General features: G+C 37.2%; 3 protein-coding genes across 3 annotated transcripts; 2 read left to right on the forward strand and 1 right to left on the reverse strand.

Moving 5' to 3' along the window:
* Window positions 1–848: 848 nt before the first annotated feature.
* LOC109802632 (ricin B-like lectin EULS3) lies at window positions 849–3,580 on the reverse strand. The gene is given in 5 exon segments (XM_083073371.1): window positions 849–1,415; window positions 2,448–2,558; window positions 2,560–2,568; window positions 2,705–2,892; window positions 3,520–3,580. Coding segments are annotated over 5 exon segments (645 nt in total). The 3' UTR covers window positions 849–1,139.
* An 11,772-nt stretch (window positions 3,581–15,352) lies between these two features.
* On the forward strand, window positions 15,353–17,652 carry LOC109801867 (pentatricopeptide repeat-containing protein At5g15010, mitochondrial). Its single transcript, XM_020363011.3, has one exon. It carries the CDS (start codon window positions 15,667–15,669, stop codon window positions 17,479–17,481), a length of 1,815 nt encoding a protein of 604 aa, XP_020218600.2. The 5' UTR covers window positions 15,353–15,666; the 3' UTR covers window positions 17,482–17,652.
* LOC109801868 (apyrase 2) lies at window positions 17,569–22,443 on the forward strand. Its single transcript, XM_020363012.3, is given in 9 exon segments — window positions 17,569–18,337; window positions 18,419–18,547; window positions 18,658–18,714; window positions 18,815–18,893; window positions 20,522–20,690; window positions 20,878–20,969; window positions 21,112–21,329; window positions 21,696–21,885; window positions 21,986–22,443. Coding segments are annotated over 9 exon segments (1,053 nt in total). The 5' UTR covers window positions 17,569–18,331; the 3' UTR covers window positions 22,099–22,443.
* The last annotated feature ends 1,012 nt before the right edge of the window (window positions 22,444–23,455 follow it).

The following is a 23,455-nucleotide window of genomic DNA, read 5'->3' on the forward strand; positions in this document are numbered from 1 at the left end:
AATATAGCAACAAAATAACTAATAAAAAAACAAATAATACACAAACAAAAACCTATCTGGAACGGGCCATACTAAAATCAGAACGGGCCGTTCCAGATAAACAATTTACAATACAAAAAATTTAAGCAGAACGGGCCGTGCTGCAAGGAGAACGGGCCGTTCTGCAAGGAGAACGGGCCGTTCTGCAAGGAGAACGGGCCGTTCTGCAAGGAGAACGGGCCATTCTGCTTGCAAAACGGGCTGTTCTGCAAGGAGAACGGGCCGTTCTGCAAGCAGAACGGGTTGTTCTGCAAGCAGAATGGCCCGTTCCAGATGAATAAATAGCAGAAAATAAAAAAAATTTGCGTAGACAAGAAACTAACCTCAAACGTGTAATGTGCAGACACTTAGAGAGTTACAAACGTCCAATGTAGAAACAAACGCACTGAGAGACTTAGAGATTGAGAGAAAAGGGATTATTAGTTTTGTAAACAGGGAGCGCGGGAATGAAAAGGGAAGCGGGTGTTTGATTTTAGGGGCATATTTACGTCGGGTGAGGGTTGGTGGGACGTAAATTTACGTCGGACAAAGGGGGGACCGACGTAAATTATCCCATTAACGTCGGAGCTCTCACCATCCGACGTAAACTTACGTCGGACTACGGGGGTCCGACGTAAATTTACGTCGGACAGTGAGAGCTCCGACGTTAATGGGATAATTTACGTCGGTCCCCCCTTTGTTCGACGTAAATTAGTTCCCATTATTTACCATTCTGCCACCGCGTTTTTATAACGTCGGTGGTGCGTTGTTCCGACGTCATTTAGGTGACGTAAAAGCCTCTTTTTACACTAGTGCAAGCACGGTTAGCAACAAAAAAAAAGGAAGTATGTAAACTAGTTTTTATTTCTGGGATATATGCAACTAACTAAAATGAAAAAAGAAACTTGAGCATCTGAGTAGATAGTATAATTTTAGAATCATTAAGAATCAAACAGAGATGCCACAGCAAATAACGATAATTAATTTATACTTATACAATAATTTAAATTTATGAAAAAAAATAACTTGTTATTTTATTATCTTAAAAAATTTATGAAAAAGTTTATCTAAACATATCATAAAGACAAACTTGTTGAAGATTAAATAATAATGTTTTGACATTAGAAGGCATGCATTTCAAAAAGAAAAAACTTGGTAGAAAGCTTACAGTAGGGCAAGATCTTCCACTGCTGATTATCACCATGGTTCCAGTCCCAGAGGATTATTGTAGTGCCATCATGCGTACCTCCAGATTCTTTGTCACCACAACAAGCATCCATATTAAAACGAATATTATTCACCATTCTTATAGCACTGTAGCCATCACCTAAGTCCTCACCCTCACTCCACAAAACAGACTCATCCAGAATATCTGGATTGTAGGGCATCATCCTTACCTACATAACAATTATAAGATTCTAATGTAAATAACACATTACCAAAGGAAAGAGGGTCTTATATAAAATTGCTATGGTACTTTCCCAATTACCAAAAGTATCTTTCCCCTTCTATCAAACACTTTCCCATTTCAAGTTTCCATCAGTTAAACAATTTAGGAGAATAGCTACATGCTAACAAGTAATAACATATGAATTTAACCATAAAATTCCAGAATCCACATTATTGAAAGATAAAATTGACAAAGTAGAAATCAAAGAAAGATATATTCACAAATTGTATTTGTCATAAAACAGTTAAAGGGTCAGGAGCATGTAGAAGTAAATCTTAATCCAAGGTCCTAACATGCCACATGCCATAGAAAGCACTAACAATCATAATACATGAGATGACTTGCCAAAGGAAGTACACTATGATAAAAATGATCCAAATATGCTTTCACTGATTCTCTTGATTACACATTCATTTCTAATATAGCTATAGTTTATAGTTTATATTATTTTCTCTCTTTTTAACATATTTTATCTCACATTTTTTTTCTTCATTCTCTTCTAACTCTTTTATTTATACAAATTATACCGTATAAATATTATTGCTCTCAATATATTTTGGAGGAAAGGAGGATATATATCCGAATGTGATCGATCTAACATTAACAATACTATGTATATGACATCTTAGGTCCAATATCATAATTTGAATGATCAATAATTCAACACATTGGTATAAACAAATGCATTTGTTACATATGCAAACTCAGCTCAGTCCAAAAAAGGAATACCTTGTAATTAAAGGAAGTTTTAGAAAATCAATTTAGATCTAACTTAATCGTGTAAAATCGACTTATAAATTTATTGTTTAACTTAATTCCAAACGATATAGGGCTCTGGATTTTTTCTAATAAATTTCTTCATCCCTAGTATTATTATACTAGTGTGTACATAAATTGTGGGGTAACCAATGATATAAGATCATACTCTAGAATGAAGTCCTTCCCAATCCAAAAAATTTGAGAAATTAATATTTCTTACTGTGTGATAGTCAGCTACTGGGTGCTTCAAGGCCTCACCGGTGGCCTTGTTCACTAAAGAAAAGGCACAGAATCCTGCTTCATCCCTCCTGGTGCTGTACCTTTCATCTTTTAAACCAATGCTGCAACAAAAAATACATTAAAAAAAACATGGCAAGGAAGCAATGAAAATAAACATATATATACGTAAGAAAAATATGAAAATTTGAAGTGCTTAGGGAAAGGCACAGTATATAAGTTATGAATGGGAGGGGTTACCTGGTAAGCATCACTTGGATCAAGTGAGGCAAGAATGACCTTTCCATGACGAATGGAAAGGGAAAGTTGTGGTCCAGCAGCTTTGGAAACAACTCTCACTGAGGGTTTGTTAGAAAAACTAGAGGCAGTGGTGAAATATTGGAGGGTTGGAAATGAAAATGAAAATGGTATGCGAAATTGTTTATAAGCTCAACTGGTGCATGTCGCTGAACTTGATCATTAAGATCATTCCAGTGGAACTCGTCATTGTTGGAGGAACCTTCGATTAACATATTGTTGTTTTGCACAAAGTCAAAATCAATATCAGAATGATGAGAGAATTAGAAGGGTGCTTAATATATAACTAGTTGGAAGACGTTCTATGTGCTGTTTAAGAACAATCTTAAATCAATATTTTAACTACTGAAATAAAACTTTAATTAAGAAGTAATATTATCGGTATATAAATTATTATACTTGAATTTTATCTTACTAAAAATAACGTGACATTTTTTTTTTGAAAACTTAATCCATTTTTCTATTTAAAGTGTTTGCCACATTAGATTTATTTAATTTTGTAAGTTAAAATCAGTTTTTAGCTTTTACAATTTTTAATTTTTACTTTTTGTGATTTTTATTTTCAGAATTTAAAATATAATATTGAATTCAAACCAGGCAAAACGCAAATTGCTCATCATTAAATCATTTTTGTTTTTTTTAGCAGTGATAATACTTAGAGGAGACAAAGTGAACTCCTCTTTTGAAAACACCCATGATAAGTTAAAATTGAATAGAAGAAACAACAAATAAAAAGTTATTGCACTTTCCAATGACACCTATCATGCTTGTCAGAGCATCTCCAGCGGGGTTGCTCATAAGCAACCCTGCTTGCCACATCAATCCATTTTCTCCTTTTTTCTTAAGTACTGAAGCTTGTACAATAAATTTTGGTAAAATTTAAACAACTCAAATGAGTTGATGTGGCAAGGAAGTTGCTTATAAGCAACCTCATTGGAGATGCTCTCAATTGTCACAAACACCGAATGAAGCAATCTACAAATAACAAGTCATCACGCCTATAGTTTAATGGAGTAGAGCTTTGGGCTATATATACACATTGTGATGGCCAAAGATGCAAATATGTCCAAACTCATCACTGAGTCAGATTCACGTGTAGCAATTTCTCTCATCAGTCATCACCGATGGTTGGTTGTAGTAATCATCACTCTTGTAGGCGAATTCTTCATCTTATTAGATCTCTTATTACTGGAAATGATATTATCATTAAGCATGTTTTTAGGGAAGCTAATCATAGTGTGGATGTCTTGGCCAAGTTAGCTCTTCAGCAACCTGTGGGTCTTTTCTTGCTTCATAACCCCCCTTTAGGGCTTTTTCAGCTTTTATGTGATGATGTAATGGGAGCCTCTTTCTTTTATCGGGTTCCTCTTTAGTTTTTTTGGCTTTTGCCCTCCCTTTAATAATAATAAATAAATATATATATATATATATATATATATATATATATATATATATATATATATATATATATATATATATATATGACAAATTTTCCAAACATAAAAGCTAAAGGGTACCTTGAAAAAATATTGTAAATTCTTAGAATAGTGGATTAAGCCTAACTCAACCCTACAAAATCGGCTTGTAAGGTGAGGGTTGTTTTCCACTTATATACTATTCAATTGCTTAATCTCTAGTCGATGTGGGACTTGGGTTTTTCCCAATACAACCCATCACGTCCAGCACTATTGGGCTTGGTACATGGATAAATGGTGGGTGGTCCTTTTTAATGATCTAAGATTGGCGGGACTTGAGTTTTTCTCAATACACCCCTCATGCTTATGGTGCATGAATCAATGGTGGGCGGCCCATTTTTTAAGGATCTAGGATAGCCTTGATACCAACTTAGAATAGTGAATTAAGTCTAACTCAACCTTACAAAACCGGCTTGTAAGGTGAGGGTTATTTTCCACTTATATACTATTCAATTGCCTAATCTCTAGTCGATGTGGGACTTGAATTTTTCTCAATATAAATAAATAAGAATTTACTTTGAATTAATTCCTTTCTTTATTATTATCTCTCACTTATTATCATTATGTTTACTCTATGTGATAAACAGTATTGCAGTCAAACAATTTGAATTTTGTCATAGAAGTATATACATTATATATACTAGTAAGGTTGAGGCACATCGTGCCTCTATTGAAGATAAAATAAAATAAAAATTAAGTAATAAATATATGTTGATATAATGTTATAATTAATTAATTAATTTTATGGTCTTGATTTTGATAAAAATATTATTTTTTCTAATTTTTTAAAATAAAAGAGTATAATGGTCAACAAAATATGGAGAATAAGGTGGTTACTAAAAGAAGTATGTCCTTTATATATTAGTATAAATTAATTTTAGGGTCTTAATTTTGATAAAAATATTATTTAAAAAAAAATTAAAATGAAAGGGTACAATGGTCAACAAAATGTAGAGATCAAAATAGTTATTAAAAGGAGTATCCCCTTTATATTTATATATATATATATATATATATATATATATATATATATATATATATATATATATATATAGATAGATATATGGCAATGGACTCCAATTGATTCATTTTGACATGTTTAGTTAAATTCTTAAATTGTATGCCACTACCAGAGTTTGAGACAGAAATATGATGTGTAACGTAGCAAGTTGTTTTACAAAAAGCCCAATATAGGTGATTTAGTAGCCTAGAACGGGTCGTTTCCAATTTGGAACGGGCCATTCCAAGCTATTAAATTGACCTGTAAATCGTAGTTGAGAACGGGTCGTTCTAGTTGGAGAACGGGCCGTTCTGGATGGAGAACGGGCCGTTCTGGATGAGTTCCAAAACGGGCCGTTCTGCATGTGGTTTTTGCACATGACGAAGCAGTACAGAATGGGCCGTTCCGGTTTCGGTACAGGCCGTTTTGGCCACTCCGGAATGCCTATAAATAGGAGTTGTGGGCCGTGAGGAGAATATGAGTTTTTAGAGAGAAGGTCTCTGGGTCTGTGAGCTCCCTTCTCTCCTAAATTTCCCTGTATGATTCCTTTTCTCCTCTATACCACTAATGCCATCTGTCTTTTCTTGAAATTCAGATTAGAAAGCTTGTTTTGGGTAGATTGAAGTTCCGCGTTGAGCTACGAAGGGGAATTGTACTTCTTGTCAGTTTTTGGCTATTTTGAGCCAATCGTCAGGTGAGGGAAGCTAGAATGTTTGTTATTTAGGTTGCATGTGAGTTTAGAAACTCATTAGGTGCATGAATGTTGAGAATCCATAGATGGATTGAAGAAAATCTCATTTTTGGAGTTTTGAGAAAAATAAGGATTTTGATGATTTTGATGCATAGGTTGGATGCATGTGAGATCTAAGCTTATTTAAGTTGTATGGAGCCTATGCATTGTATTTTTGTGTTTGCATGTGGCTGGATTTGTTGGTTTGGATGAGAGTTTTGAACTCTCTGATTGGGATTTAGGTCGGGCGCAGGTTGAGTGCGCCGGTCGTGGAAGAGCTTAGAGCTCTCGGGTTGGTGTTAGGCCAGGCGCGAGTTGATTGCGCCGAACGTGAATATGTTTATATATAATTGTTTTAAATTGATGCTTATGCATGTTTAAAGTTGAAGTTTAGATCATGTATGTATGATATATGATGTATGGTGAGGTGTGATTCATATGTATGATTTGTGATGATACGTATGAATGTTTGAATATGATATGACATGTGTATATGTTCATATGAGTATGTTTATTGATCATAATGGTGGGTAGACTATTTATGATGTGTGATGCATTATTGCATGTGATGTCTTATGACATGTGTATGATTGTTGATCATCATGGTGGGCAGACCATGTATGATGTATGATGCATGATTTCATGTGATGCCTTATGGCATGAGTCTAGCCTAGGACTTAAGGAGAGGAAAAATATTTTTGAATTAGAAGAGCTCACATAGAGTCTCTTGAGAGTGGTGCTTGGATAGGCCACTGATATATGAGAGTGGTGCTCAGGGAGGCCACTGGATTTGGGAGAGTGGTGCTCAAATAGGCCACTGGGTTGGTTGAGTCTCCTCTAAGTCCTTAGCTAGTATTGGAGTGGGGTATGAGGTCGAGGGTTATTCCCTTAACCAAGTACTCGGGAAGGTGCGTGGATCCTTGCGGATAGTCGGTGGGCGAACTCCACAATTGACTTGGTTATGCATGCCAAGGTCGTGGTAAGCCCATACCCAGTTGTGCTATACCTGACGATGGATCTGGACTTCCAAGTGTGTAAGTGACATCATCCGAGTAAACTCGAGTGAGGATTATATCCTGTTTAGCTATGATCGAGCGGGCGCATTGGGCGTGAAAACGGTTGGGGTGATTTCGGTAGGATGGGATGTCACTTATACAGCTCTATTGTTATGGAGATCTCCTAGGTGTATGAGTGATGACACATTAAATGATTGATATACATTGATATCTGTCATGAGATGCATTTATTGCATGATTATTAATATGATGAAGTGTGGTGTTTGACTTCATGATTGGTGGATTGTATTTTATGCATGAGTAGTATTGGATAGAGTGTATGGTGTGACTCTATGAATATGATTGATAGTTGGATGATGTGTAGTATAAATTTTATTCTGTACTTGTATGATTGGTTTTGAACTCTAGCTTACCCTTCTGTTTCCATGTGGTGGAGCTGCGATGATCATACATGGTATGGGAGCAGGTCAGGGCTAGCTTGGAGTTGAGGTGTCCGCTGCGAGACGGGGAGTTTTGATCCTCGTGTTAGAGTTACCATTTTGGGTAATGGTTTTGTCTGTGCTTGACCGGCACTAGGGAATATTATTTTTGGGATGACTGTACATATATGGAGTTCTATTTTATAACCAGAAACTTAGTTATTTTCATTTTTATTTGTACATGTATGTATGAGTTATCCAGCTTAATATTTCTCTTAGTCTCACTAGCAGTAGTGCGATTTCACTAAGTGTAGAGACCATGGTGGGTCGTTACACTTTTATGGTATCAGAGCCGGTCGAGTCTTTTGGGATACTCTGTGGGGAGTGATCCTTCTAGCTTTCTGTTGTGTCGTATCTCTGATATGTGTTAATTTTGGTGAGTTGTAGTGGTGAAGTGTTAGTAAAAGAATGCTTGAATTCTTTTAGTATGGTGAGGCCTCAGTTTGATCAGATCGCTAGGGCTATGGAGATGATGGTCATGGTGATGCGGCAGCAAAGTGCTCACTTTACTCAGATGGAGGCGGGTAGGGTTGCGATTGAGGTAGCTAGACCGGTGGTCTCTCAGGATTGGGAGAGATTTAGCAGAGTTCAGGAGATGTTAGGCTCCTCAATTCAAGGGGGTTTCAGATCTTGATGTGGAAAATTAGTGGTTGTGTAAGATGAGAAGATCTTTAGTGTTTTGGGATCTTCTGAGGAGAGGAAGTTGGCCTATGCAGTATACATGTAGCGGGCGAGATTGTGTACTGGTGAAGAGACACCAGGCAGATGATAGAGAGTAGAGGTGTGGTTGTAGAGTGGGATTGCTTCAAGAGAGTTTTCTTGGAGAAGTATTTCCTAGACAACCTTAGATATCTAAGGAGACTAGGTTCATGAGACTGCAGTAGGGGAGCATGTCTGTTTCAGAGTATGCTATGTGGTTTGAGCATCTAGCTCGTTTCTACTCTCGGCCTGTATCTGAGGCTTGGAGATGTAGGGAGTTTGCAGAGGGATTGAGGTATGAGCTGAAGGGGGGGTCATAGTCCTTATGTCCATAGTGAAATTTTCTACCTTGGTTGAGAAGACAAAGACTGTTGAGAGATTGGAGGGTGGTAGTAGCAGCGGCAAGGCTGCTAGAGTTTAGGAGGGATCATCCGGATCTAGGAGGGGAGGTCAGCAGAGAGGACCCTAAGACAGGCCTGTTCAGTCTTAGAGGGGTGCTGTTAGCAGGGGACCTCGTCCTGCTACTCCTTAGGGTGGAGTACAGTCGGTGCAATGTTACAGATGTGGAGAAGCCCACATGATTAGAGATTGTTCCCATTTGGGAAATGTTTTTTTTTCAGATGTGGCAGGCCAGGCCACATTTCCAAAGATTGTCAGATGCCATCGACTCCATCTGGGAGTGCCCCGAGGCCAGTCAGGCCTACGATTGAGGGGAGAGTAATTTTCTTTATCAGGTGTAGAGGCTTCCACTTCATCAGATTTAGTGAAGAGGGAGGGGAAGGCAGCAGGTGAGGATGTTTTGTTCCTGTTTGATTCCGGTGCCACACTTTCAATTTTTTCCTATTGATTGTGTGGGGAGATTGGGTTGTTAGTGTCTGCATAGCACGTTGATTTGTATGTATCTAATCTGGCTTCAATTTCTTTGGTGACATCGGAAATGTGTGTGAGATGCCCGATAAAGGTGTTTGGTAGGAGGTTCTGAGTGAACCTGATTGTGTTGCTCATGGTAGATATTGACATAATCTTAGGGATGGATTGGTTATCTGCCCCTCACATCCTTATAGATTGTGCTCGAAGAGAGTTGGTATTTTCTCAGTTGGAGGATGAGGTATTGTTGTCAGCGGGTCAGGCTGAGTAGTTGATAAGAGATAGAGCTGAGTGCTTCATGTTTTTTGTCATTTTGAGTATTGAGACGAAGAGGGTCATCACTGGGATTGGGTTGTCAGTGAGTTTCCTGAGGTGTTCCCAGATGATGTGCCAAGATTGTCACCTATGCGTGATGTTGTGTTTAGCATTGATCTGGTACTGGGTGCAAGACTGGTATCAGTGGCTCCTTATAGGATGGTTCAAGCTGAGTTGGTAGAGCTGAAGAAATAGATTAAGGATTTGTTGGAGAAACAGATGGTGAGGTCCAATATTTATCCTTGGGGTGCCCTGGTACTGTTAGTAGAGAAAGATGATGGGGCCCACTTGTGTGTTGATTATCGGCAACTGAATAAGTTGACGATAAGGAATAAGTATCCACTTTCGAGAATTGATGATTTGATGGATTAGCTGAGGGGAGCTTCAGTGTTTTTGATGATTGATTTGAGATCTAGATACCATCAGATCAGGATAAAGGAGAGTGGCATATCGAAGACTGCTTTCAGGACTAGGTATGGTCCTGTGAGTACGTAGTGATGTGTTTCAGTGTCATAATGCTCCAACAGTGTTCATGGATTACATGAACAAGATTTTTAGGTCATTCTTGGACAGGTTTGTGGTGGTCTTCATTGATGATGTATTGGTGTATTCTAGATCTTTAGAGGATCACCATGAACATCTGAGGTTGGTTTTAGAGGTGCTGAGGGAGAGGTAGTTGTATGCTAAACTGTCTAAGTGTGAGTTTTGGTTGTCCGAGGTGAGATTTTTGGGGCATGTGATATCGGCAGAGGGGATTGCAGTAGATCCAGCCAAAGTGGAGGCTGTGATTCAGTGGGAGCGTCCGAGGACTGCTACGGAGATTAGGAGTTTTGTTGGGTTGGCGGGTTACTATCAGAGATTCATTGAAGGATTTTCTCGAATATAATGCCTTTGACTCAATTGACCCGAAAGGATCAGCCTTTTGTTTAGACGGATGCTTGTGAGCAGAGTTTTCAGAAGTTAAAGAGACGGTTGACTACTTCTCCAGTTTTGGTGTTACCTGACACTGATGAGCATTTTGATGTGTTCTGTGATGCTTCTCACTAGGGGTTAGGTTGTGTGTTGATGCAGGGAGGGAGAGTAATGGCATACGCTTCGAGGCAACTTAAGACCCATGAAAGAAATTATCCAACTCATGATTTGGAGCTTGCAGCTGTGGTGTTTGCCTTGAAGTCGTGGAGGCACTATCTGTATGGTGCGAGATTCAGTGTATTTAGTGATCAAAAGGAGTTGAATATGAGCCAGAGAAGGTGGATGGAATTCCTAAAGGACTTTGATTTCCAGTTGATGTATCATCCTGGGAAGGTGAGAGTGTGGTAGTAGATGATTGGGTAGGAAATCCATTCATGTGTCGGTTATGATGATTAGGGAGTTGGAACTGATTGAATAGTTCAGAGATTTGAGACTAGAGGTGGAGGTTGTTCAAGATCACATTAGTTGCGGTATGATCACCATAATTAATGAGTTCTTGAGACAGGTGGGAACTAAGCAATTACAGGATCTAGAGTTGTTGAGAATTTTGGGATTGCTTGGTACTGAGAGGGTAGCTGGTTTTGAGCTTAGTGCTTTGAGCTTAGTGCAGATGGAGATTCCCGAGTAGAAGTGTGATAGTGTCACTATGGACTTTGTGGTTGGGTTGCCTAGGACAGCTAGGAACAGTGACTCTATCTGGGTGATTGTTGATAGGTTGACAAGGTGTGCGTACTTTCTTCCTGTCAAGAGGTGGTCCTTGGAGAGGCTTGCACATTTGTATATTAGAGAGATAGTACGGTTGCATGGAGTGCCTTCCAGTATTATCTCTGACAGAGATCGAAGGTTTATTTCTAGGTTGGTAGACTCTGCATCAGGCTTTGGGGACGAGGTTGAGGTTGAGCTCTACTTATCATCCACAGACAGATGGTCAGTCGGAGAGTACAGTTCAGTCATTGGAGGATCTCTTGAGAGTTTGTGTTGGATTATCTGGGTAGCTGGGAGGAGGTGTTACCATTGGTAGAGTTCACCTATGATAAAAGTTATCACTAGAGCATTGGCATGACGCCTTTTGAGGCTTTGTATGGTAGAAGGTGTAGGACTCCATTATGTTGGTATCAGAAGGGTGAGTCAGTAGTGGTTGGTCCAGAGTTAGTTCTTTAGACTACTGAGATGGTGAGATAGATTCAAGAAAGGTTGAGGGCTACCCAGAGTCGACAAAAGACCTAGCTGATAGGAGGAGGAAACCTCTAGAGTTTGAAGAGGGAGAACATGTGTTTCATGTTTTATAGTTGAAGAAGTACATCAAAGACCTAAGTCAAGTGGTAGAGATGGATGAGGTGCAAGTTAGAGAGAACTTGACCTATGAGAAGAGACTAGTAGCTGTGGTTGATCACAAGTTGAAGGAGCTTCGTGGCAAGTCCATCAGCTTGGTGAGGATTGTTTGGGATGCAGCTACTGGTGAGGTTACCTGGGAGGTGGAGAGTTAGTTCAAGGGAACAGTATCCATTCCTCTTTTCAGGTAAGCCTATTTTCGGGGACGAAAATTCCTATTTATTGGGGGGTATTGTAACGTAGCAAGTTGTTTTACAAAAAGTCCAATATAGGTGATTTAGTAGCCCAGAACGGGCCGTTCCCAATCTGGAACGGGCCGTTCCAAGCTATTAAATTGACCTGTAAATTGTAGTTGAGAACGGGCCGTTCTGGATGGAGAACGGGCCATTCTGGATGAGTTCTAGAACGGGCCATTCTGGATGAGTTCCAGAACGGGCCATTCTGATTTCAGAACGGGCCGTTCTACATGTGGTTTTTGCACATGACGAAGCAGTACAGAACGGGTCGTTCCGGTTTCAGTACAGGCCGTTCTAGCCACTCCGGAATACCTATAAATAGGAGTTGTGGGCCGTGAGGAGAATGTGAGTTTTTAGAGAGAAGTTTTAGAGAGAAGGTCTCTGGGTCTGTGAGCTCCTTTCTCTCCTAAATTTCCCTGTATGATTCCTTTTCTCCTCTAGACCACTAATGCCTTCTGTCTTTTCTTGAAATTCATATTAGAAAGCTTGTTTTGGGTAGATTGAAGTTCCGCGTTGAGCTACGAAGGGGAATTCTACTTCTTGTCAGTTTTTGGCTATTTTGAGCCAATCTTCAGGTGAGGGAAGCTAGAATGTTTGTTATTTAGGTTGCATGTGAGTTTAGAAACTCATTAGGTGCATGAATGTTAAGAATCCATAGATGGATTGAAGAAAATCTCATTTTTAGGGTTTTGAGAAAAATGAGGATTTTGATGATTTTGATGCATAGGTTGGATGCATGTGAGATCTAAGCTTATTTAAGTTGTATGGAGCCTATGCATTGTGATTTTGTGTTTGCATGTGGCTGGATTTGTTGGTTTGGATGAGAGTTTTGAACTCTCTGATTGGGATTTAGGTCGGGCGCAGGTTGAGCGCGTCGGCGTGGAAGAGCTTAGAACTCTCGGGTTGGTGTTAGGCCAGGCGCGAGTTGATTGCGCCGAACGTGAATATGTTTATATATAATTGTTTTAAATTGATGCTTATGCATGTTTAAAGTTGAAGTTTAGATCATGTATGTATGATATATGATGTATGGTGAGGTGTGATTCATATGTATGCTTTGTGTTGATACGTATGATTGTTTGAATATGATATGACATGTGTATATGTTCATATGAGTATGTTTATTGATCATAATGGTGGGTAGACTATTTATGATGTGTGATGCATTATTGCATGTGATGTCTTATGACATGTGTATGATTGTTGATCATCATGGTGGGCAGACCATGTATGATGTATGATGCATGATTGCATGTGATGCCTTATGGCATGAGTCTAGCCTAGGACTTGAGGAGAGGAAAAATATTTTCGAACTGGAAGAGCTCACATAGAGTCTCTTGAGAGTGGTGCTTGGATAGGCCATTGATATATGAGAGTGGTGCTCAGGGAGGCCACTAGATATAGGAGAGTGGTGCTCAGATAGGTCACTGGGTTGGGTGAGTCTCCTCTAAGTCCTTAGCTAGTGTTGGAGCGGGGTATGAGGTCGAGGGTTATTCCCTTAACCAAGTACTCGGGAAGGTGCGTGGATCCTTGCGAATATTCGATGGGCGAACTCCACAATTGACTTGGTTATGCATGCCAAGGTCGTGGTAAGCTCGTACCCAGCTGTGCTATACCTGACGGTGGATCTAGACTTCCAAGTGTGTAAGTGACATCATCCGAGTAAACCCGAGTGAGGATTATATCCTGTTTAGCTGTGACCGAGCGGGCGCATTGGGCGTGAAAACGGTTGGGGTGGTTTCGATAGGATGGGATGTCACTTATACAGCTCTATTATTATGGAGATCTCCTAGGTGTATGCGTGACGACGCATTAGATGATTGATATGCATTGATATCTGTCATGAGATGCATTTATTGCATGATTATTAATATGATGAAGTGTGGTGTTTGACTTCATGATTGGTGGATTGTATTTTATGCATGAGTAGTATTGGATAGAGTGTGGTGTGACTCTATGAATATGATTGATAGTTGGATGATGTGTAGTATAAATTTTATTTTGTACTTGTATGATTGGTTTTGAACTCTAGCTTACCCTTCTGTTTCCATGTGGTGGAACTACGATGATCATACTTGGTATGGGAGCAGGTCAGGGCTAGCTTGGAGTTGAGGTGTCTGCTGCGAGACGGGGAGTTTTGATCCTCGTGTTAGAGTTACCATTTTGGGTAACGGTTTTGTCTGTGCTTGACCGACACTAGGGAATATTATTTTTGGGATGACTGTACATATATGAAGTTCTATTTTATAACCAGAAACTTAGTTATTTTCATTTTTATTTGTATATGTATATATGAGTTATCCAGTTTAATATTTCTCTTAGTCTCACTAGCAGTAGTGCGATTCCACTAAGTGTAGAGACCATGACAGGTCGTTACATGATGGATTGATCCTAATGTTTTTTTAAAATATTATTTAATAGATTAAATCCTTATTTATTAAGTTTAAGTTATATTTTGACTTCATAAAATTTTCATTCTCAACTCTGCAAAACTTGATTTACCTTAGATTAGGTTTTAATTTATGAGAGTTTTTAATTATAAGTGCTTTATTAAGACTTTTGTAAGACAATAATGTTAAACGCAATTAAGTACGGGAAAAATATAGATTTTCAACAATTTGTAGAATACTAATTTGTTTTTACTTCTACCTACACATTATTTATTACATTTATTTATGATGAGAAGATATTGACAAAAGAAAATAATGAACTGTTGATTGTTATACAATTTAAGCTTTCACGGGGTTTATATTTTTCGTGCTCCAATAGGATCTTGGTTTTATGGTATTCTATTCTATAACAAGCAACCTACATTAGACTACATGAAATTAATCTAAATTGACTTATTGACCTTATTTTTGTTGGAAAATGTAATAAAAAAGGAAACGGTCTAGTGCTATGAAAGTAAGAAATTTGCACAACGACAATATTTTCAACATCAGCGATCAATATTTTATGAATAAATTTGTAAATATAAAATTATACTTAATATTTGCTGAACAGATAATTTGAATTTGGACCTGTTTTTTATTCTGCTTCACGAATTAATTTCTCATGCTAAGTAACGTTTCAATGTAAAATGTGTGATTAAGATTAATTTAGGCACATATATCAATTATATTTAATAATTTAAAATTATTTCTATAGAAATTAATTCTAGATAACTTTAAAACAAACGTGTTCTTTTCCCTCCATATCTAATGGTTGTAAAGAGATGGTCAATTTTAATATGCTCAAATAGATGAATTAGACAAATTTTATTTAGTTTATAGTCGACAATAATCCATTAAATCCACAAAATTTTAATTAAATAATCTATTGAATTTAAAATAAAATGGATAAACTATTATTCATTCATTTAATTATATAATTCATTTATTTTGATTCAAATAGTTTTTTTTATCAAAATAATTAAACAAATTAAATTAAATTTTACATATATGAACTGAATGGGTTTTTGAGAAATAGATTCTTTTGTCACCTCAATTGGGCCCAATCTAAAATGCTCCATTCTTTAGGTTGCCCCGTATACATCAACAAAAACTTCTCAACAGACAAGGAACAAGGAGTGACCCAACTTTGATCAGTAGAATCGTGTTTCGTTTCCTCACTTTCTTGCTTAACGTCTAGACTTTTGATTTACGAGTAATGTTAGCTTTGAGTTTCTCTTGGTCATTTTCACAAACACCTTTCGCTCAACGTTAACCTAGGAAATTTGGGCTATCTTATTTTGACGCTCTATCAGCTTTCGATAGACTGAAGTGTGCATTGCTTATTGTCAATCATGATCAGAATCAGATCTAACTTACCCGTTTTCTCTGTTGTGCTATCACGCATCGGCCATAACTCACTCGCGTTTAATCACTGTCATGTAGTAGAGGAGCCCGTTATGAGTGCTATTTTCAATTTCTATAACCCTTTTAAGTCTGAAACTTTCTTTGCACTACCAAAATTTGGTTTCTCAGTTAGGCACTTCTCTGCTTCATCTTCAACCAGAAGCCTTGGGGTGGTAACTGATGCCCCTGCACATGAGGACTTGAGTGATGATGATGATGATAATGATGGGGATGAGGATGAGGATGAGGATGATGGTCATGGCAAAAAAAAACTACATTTAAGGGATGACGCTATTGCCCAAGATGTTAAAACCATTTTGGATATAATGCATGAAGTGGGTTCTGGACCATCTCAAATTAAGCACAAGCTTGAGCATTGCAGTGTTGTGCTATCATCAGAGGTGGTTGTGGAGGTCCTTTCGAGAATTCGCAATGATTGGGAAGCAGCTTTCACATTTTTCTTGTGGGCTGGCAAGCAACCTGGGTATGTTCATTCGGTTCGCGAGTACCATTCTATGATCTCTATCCTTGGCAAGATGAGGAAGTTTGATACTGCTTGGACATTAATTGAGGAAATGAGAGGAGGTAGAACTGGTCCATCTCTTGTCACTCCTCAAACCTTGTTGATTATGATCAGGAGATACTGTGCTGTACATGATGTTGCAAGAGCTATCAATACTTTCTATGCTTATAAACAGTTTAACTTTCATGTTGGGCTAGAGGAATTTCAAAGCCTTCTTTCTGCCCTTTGTCGGTATAAGAATGTGCAAGATGCTGAACACTTACTGTTCTGCAACAAGAATGTATTCCCACTTGACATCAAAAGCTTTAACATCATTCTGAATGGATGGTGTAATTTGATTGTTAGTGTTTCTCAGGCAGAAAGAATATGGCAGGAGATGTGCAAGAGAGGGATCCAACACGATGTTGTCTCCTATGCAAGTATCATATCTTGCTATTCAAAATCTTCTAGACTTTATAAGGTGCTCAGGATGTTTGATGAGATGAAGAAAAAGAAGATCACTCCAGATAGGAAGGTTTATAATGCAGTCATTTTTGCTCTTGCAAAGGGTAGGCTTGTGAAAGAAGCTGCCAATATCATTGCAACAATGGAAGAGAACAATGTAACTCCAGATGTTGTTACTTACAACTCCCTGATCAAGCCTCTCTGCAAGGCCCACAAAGTTGATGAAGCAAAACAACTTTTTGATGAGATGCTGGAGCGGCGCCTATCCCCGACAATTCAAACTTTTCATGCTTTCTTCCGTATGTTAAGGACCAAGGAAGAAGTATTTGAGCTCTTGGACAAGATGAAAGAGCTGGGATGCTACCCAACCATTGAGACTTATATAATGTTGATAAGAAAGTTTTGCCGCTGGCGCCAGCTTAATGATGTATTCAAGATATGGGATGCAATGAGAGACGATGGCATCAGCCATGATCGAAGTTCTTATATAGTACTGATTCATGGGCTGTTTCTCAATGGAAAGCTGGAGCAAGCATACAGATATTATGCAGAGATGCAAGAGAAAGGCTTCCTTCCTGAACCAAAGACTGAAGAAATGCTTCAGGCATGGGTTTCTAGGAAACCGGCAATAGAGGGCCAGGAGACAGATTTAGAACCTAATCAACTGGAAAATGATACTCTTAAAAAGAAAGTGAAGGCCGTACCAAGTAAATTTGACAGGGAAAAAGCTTATCTTCAGGAACCTGAGACCAGAAGAGTAACAAGAGAACGGGGTTTTTCTTTTTGGGAGCAGTAAATCCTTATTTGACAAGAGTTTCAATGACACTAGTACTTTATCTATGAAGATGATGCTTGTTGGCCAGCATACCTTTTAAATTTGAATGTATATAAGTGGATGGCATGCTCTATTCTTGGTTTATAACCAGACTTCAACTTACTAATCACAAGAGCTGCAAGGCTTGTGCAATTCATAACAACCCAAGTTTGCTAGTTGTTGTTAGATTATAGTGATCTAAACGTCATTGCTCCTTTACTAGCAGTTAACCTGGGTGAATGTTGAAATACTAGAGCTGAACTCAGGTACTTGTGTGTTTCCTCACGAGTTCGGTATAAATTCCACAACTGGAGCTAGAAACTCAAGCCATTGCTGTGATCCCTTTGATTGCAGAGAAAAATTTGAATTGATAGTTGCTTGCAATGCAAGGTCATATTATTGTATAATCGACTGTGGAAGTAAAATTAAACACAAGAAGTTAACATACGTTGACCGAAGAAATTTATTACTACCTATGAAGCTGCATGAAAATCTGACTATGCACCTTGACTCCTTGAGTTGGGCTTCCATTAGTTTTTTTATGCTGTAGGGCATGATGGAGCATCTTTTATTTTCATGTATTTGGTTCTGGCTTCTGGGACATAAGATCTAGTATGTCCTCTGGCTTTTGGTCTTTGGGTTGTTAGAGTCCTTGCAAACATGCTATTTTCCCAAGGGCCATAAGTCAAGTAGCATCGAGAGTCGAGACTATTTGATCCGAATCAGGCTTCTTTGCTTGACTTTAACCTATCCTGCACCCCAACACCAGGTCTTAAAAGGGTGTCATGATTGTCAATCGGTTAGATGGAGATAACTGATAGAATAAAACACCATGGAGGTATTTTGGTGCCCTTTTTGTTTATTAAGTTATTTATTTGCTTGTGTTTTTGGTCTGATAGTGTAGGTTTGTATTTTGTAGATTAAACCGGGTTTGAGTGCGTACGCTCAAAATCCGCAAGAGGCAGCGGAATCTTTGGTTTCGCTTTTGGATAAAGCGGAGAGTGTTGTTCCTCGTGAATTGCGATCCAAGACACCTGTTCGAGTTTGGGTGGGTGGTTTATTTTTGTTATGTTTGTGTTTACTGAATTGGTGTGCGTGTTAATTTACGTCAAGGTTTCTCTGAAGGGAGATTTGAGCTGAATCCATGTGCTATTGCAGGCAACTGCGTGTTAGAAGGCTTTGGAAGGGGATACCTCGGATAGGATCTTGCAAGCGGTGACTGCTGCAGTGTCTTTCTCTATTTCAATGGTTTTAACAGCTATGTGCAATTTCTTTTGTTTTAACTTTTTGTTGCTTTGAATTTTGTTGATTTAAGGTAAGGGATTTGCTTAAGGACAGGAGTAGCCTAAAATCCGACGCTGATGCTGTTACAGTGCTGGATGGAACACAAGAAGGTGATTATCAATGGGTATGGTATACGAACTTAATGTTGTTTGTAATTGGCTATTGCTTAAAATTTTTTTAGGCCTTTTTGCCATTCACTATTTAGACATCAAGAATGCATCCTGATAGGGGAGAATTAACAATGTTTTACTGACATAGATCGTATAGTTAAAAGAGTAGAACAGATTGCGCAGGGACTATAAGAGAATTGACTAGCTTTTGTTAACATAGATCAGATTGTGGATTAGATTAGTTGATGGCTTATAGTGATTGTGGGATTTGAATAATGTATAATGATGTTTTGGTTTCTGATTCATTATTTTGAGTGGAATGGAGGTGGGGTTGAAAGATCAATTGTGAGCAAACTTTCTTTTATTGAGTGGAGTATTATGTTGATGAAGGTAATTTTGAGACAAGTTCGCTCAGAAGTAGTTCTCACCTAGTGGGATAAGACTTTGATGTTGTTGTTTAGCTCAGAAGTAGTTTATCTCCATGTTCTTACACATCCTGTTTATCTATATATTTTATTAAGTTTGTGGTATAGCATTACCAGGTAATAGTTTAGTGCTATCATTATATCATATTACACAAAGGAACATTTTGAGCAGCAAAAATTCTGGAATTGTAACCAACTTGCTTACACAGAAGTTTAAAATACTATATTGGACTTTTTAGTCCTGTGCACTGTTTGGGCTTTGATTTTGATTCCTGAACTTTCAGTTAGGGGATTGATATTGTGTTTTTCTGAAAAGGCACAACGTGATCCCACTATTGGTTACATTACAGAGCTAGTAGTTAATTGATATGACAAAGTTTATTGAGTTGCTCACCACTATATCAAAAAGTCTGAAACGAAGGAGGATAAGGGGTTCTCCTAGAACAATCAGATAAGTAAAAACAGTTGTAAAAAATGCATTTGCTCTATTTTCTTAGTAGAGAACTCTACCACAAATGATCAGAGGAACACAAATCCAAATACATACTTCACCAATAATATAGGTCATTATTGGTTTTCTGACAGAATGAGTTGTACATAGTATTTTACCTTCGTACCAGATGGGCAATAGTATTTAATTGTTGATATAGTCTACTCTGTATTCACACGGCAGGTAAATGTACAATGAATACCAGTTTAGTTTCAATAATTAGTAGTATTTTGTTTGGTTGTACGGTAAGGATATCCTCTGTATAATACCTATGCCTTATTGTTAGATTCCAAAGATTTGTTTATAATTCTATCCTAATGATTTTTTTTTTTTCAAATTAAGGTTTATTCTAATATAATTTATTTTAGCATAATTGAATTTGGGAATTTCTATTTGAAGAGGGTATGAGCGAGGGGTGTAAGCGAGTCGAGATTGGATTGGCTTAGGTACTAGATTTGGTCAAACTTGACTTGATCCAACCGTGCTTAGATGTTTCAAAAAAATATTATTTATTTAGAACTCTAAAATCTAAGCATTGCTCGAACCCTCTTCAAATAGAAATCCCAAATTCAATTATGTTTGCTGCAAAAGTATTAATTAAAGGAAGCATCAATATAGCTTACTAGTTGTAATATGTATTCTCTGTAGAATTGGCACAGTATTTTGTTTGTCTTACCTTGTGAATTGCTATCTATTGGGAAACTTGGGAAAAGATTATTCAAAGACCGTTGGAGTAGTTGATCTTGGTGGTGGATCTGTTCAAATGGCTTATGCCATCTCAGAGACAGATGCTGCCATGGCTCCAAAAGTAGTAGATGGGGAGGACCCATATGTCAAGGAGATGTTCCTGAGGGGAAGGAAATACCACCTTTATGTTCACTGGTTTGCTACTTACTCTTGATATATCAGTATGATGTTCCATCTTTTTCAGCCTCTTGGAGCATTAGCTCATGGTTCTATGTTCTTCCACTTTTAGTCCATTTTTATTTCCTATTCCATTTCCATGTTCAAATAGATATTCTGTAATACTAGTTTCCTTGTCTGATAGATTTTTACATCTTGCTTTCAGATACTTGCACTATGGTTTACTAGCTGCTCGTGCTGAGATTTTAAAGGTTTCTGAAGATGCTGAAAACCCTTGTATCTTAACTGGCTATGATGGTAAATATACTTCCTTCTATGTTTTGTTTAACCTTTCATTGGTCCATGGGGAATAGAGCTTTGAAATTTTAAACTTTTTTGTAAATATTTTTCTTCCTGTCTTTTTTCTGATAACAAGCCATTCTTAAATATTTTTTCTTAGGATCCTACAAATATGGTGGAAAGTCGTATAAAGCTTCATCCTCCTCCTTTGGAGCAAGCTTGAATGAATGCAAAAGTATTGCTCTTAAGGCTCTGAAAGTTAACGAGTCAACATGTACTCATATGAAGTGTACTTTTGGTGGGATATGGAATGGTGGAGGGGGGGATGGACAGAAGAACCTTTTTGTTGCCTCCTTTTTCTTTGACCGGGCTGCTGAGGTATTCATTAATTTATTTTAGAATTAAATGTTTAGTTTTTAAACTTTTGTCAATTTTCATTTTAATCCCTAATAATTTTTTTTTTGGTTTTAATCTCTAAAATCTTTTTCTTTGAAAAAAAATTGACATCAAGAACCAAAATATTAACCAGAGAAAAAGTTCAAGGACTAAAAGTGAAAATTGATAAAAGTTCAAGAACTTAAATTAGTAAAAAAAAATTGTTTAGAGACTAAAAAAAAATTGACAAAAGTTAAAGGATTAAAAACATATATAATCCTTTATTTTATTCAACCTTGGAAAGAGTGTTGATTGCCATTGCTTCAAATGCTACTGCATTGCCGATCTAATCACATTATTCATCCATAGGCTGGTTTTGCTGATCCAAACTCGCCAGTTGCGATAGTTCGTCCTGCAGATTTTGAGGATGCAGCTAAGCAAGCTTGTCAAACAAAACTTGAGAATGCCAAATCCACTTATCCACATGTTGAGGAAGGGAACCTTCCCTATCTTTGCATGGATCTTATATACCAGTATACTCTACTTGTTGATGGTTTTGGTAGGTTTTATTCCGCTTTTGGAATAGTCATAATGACCTTCCTACTAAGTCTGAATTATGGTGTTATTTCCAGCACTCATTACTTCAATTTTTTTGGCAGGCATATATCCATGGCAAGAGATAACATTGGTGAAGAAAGTTAAATACGATGATGCCCTTGTTGAGGCAGCATGGCCCCTAGGCAGTGCCATTGAAGCTGTATCATCTCCGTAATGTCACCGGGATCATCACTCAGATCACTAATCAGAAATCTAGGGGCACATGAATTTCATCACCGGGATTTTCTGGTGAAATACTGTCATTCATGATGATCAGAGATTACTTTCAGGATGAATTGAGATTTTGGATATGGGTCTGTGACTGTGACTCAAATAATGGGAGATTATAGCTTCATTATTTTTGATATGTAATTAATTCACAACATATCTGATTTACGATTTTGGAAGATTCATTCGATTCATTAAGTGCATCTAATATATGTTGTCTTAAGTGACGAACAAAATGGTGATATTAACACCATTTCATTTTTGTTTCTATAAATGGTTTCATTCGTGATCATAGTTTATCCTTTATTTCTTCACATCTTGTTGAGGACCCAGATCTACCATGTCGCTTGCAGGAGTGTGTGGGTGAGTAACACTACAGTGTTCCTCATATTACACGTTAAACTAATTCATTGTTGATAATAAATAGGACCTGTGCGAGGGACATAAAGTTCTGTACTTTATTCCACCTAAATCAACCATTCCTGATCTCCTGTTTATTTATTTCTCTAGTTTTGTTATACATCACATTTCATTTAGATCTGAAATTCGCAAGTTTAGGCTCACTACCGGGAAGTCAACATGGGTGAGTTTACATATATATATATATATATAAGGGGGTTATAATTATACCGGTGTAATTTTTATTAAGTATTATACCGCTCAATAATTTTATGTTAATTATGAATTTTGTAAATTCATCTGTTAGATTGAAGTTCATAATCACTTTATAAATGTATATCAAATTTTGTTAAAATTGAACAACTTGAAGGTAATCAAAGTGTTCATATTTTAGTGTATTTTGAAATGAATATATTAAGTTAATTTTGTTTTATAAAAATGAAGTATCAAATCATCTTGGATTAATATAAAATTTTATATATATGATCTAAGATATATGAACTTTCAATCTAATGGCTGGATTTCCAAAATTCACAATTAATATAAAATTATTGAGCGGTGTAATACTTGGTAAATGTTATACCAATGTAATTATAACCCCTAAATATATATATATATATATATATATATATATATATATATATATATATGAGGAAGATTCAAACGATACCGGTGTAACTTTTAATAAATATTATACCGCTCAATAACTTTATATTAAATACGAATTTTGTAAACCCAACCGTTAAATTGAAAGTTCATATCACTTAGATCATATATACAAATTTTTATATTAATCCAAGATGATTTGATACTTCATTCTTATAAAAAAAAAAATTGACGTAATATATTCATTTTAAAATATACTAAATTATGAACACTTTGATCACCTTTAAATTGTTCAATTT

The sequence above is a fragment of the Cajanus cajan genome, chromosome 4 (assembly GCF_000230855.2).
Source record: "Cajanus cajan strain Asha chromosome 4, NIPB_CcT2T_4, whole genome shotgun sequence".
In the NCBI taxonomy this organism is placed as follows: Eukaryota; Viridiplantae; Streptophyta; class Magnoliopsida; order Fabales; family Fabaceae; genus Cajanus; species Cajanus cajan.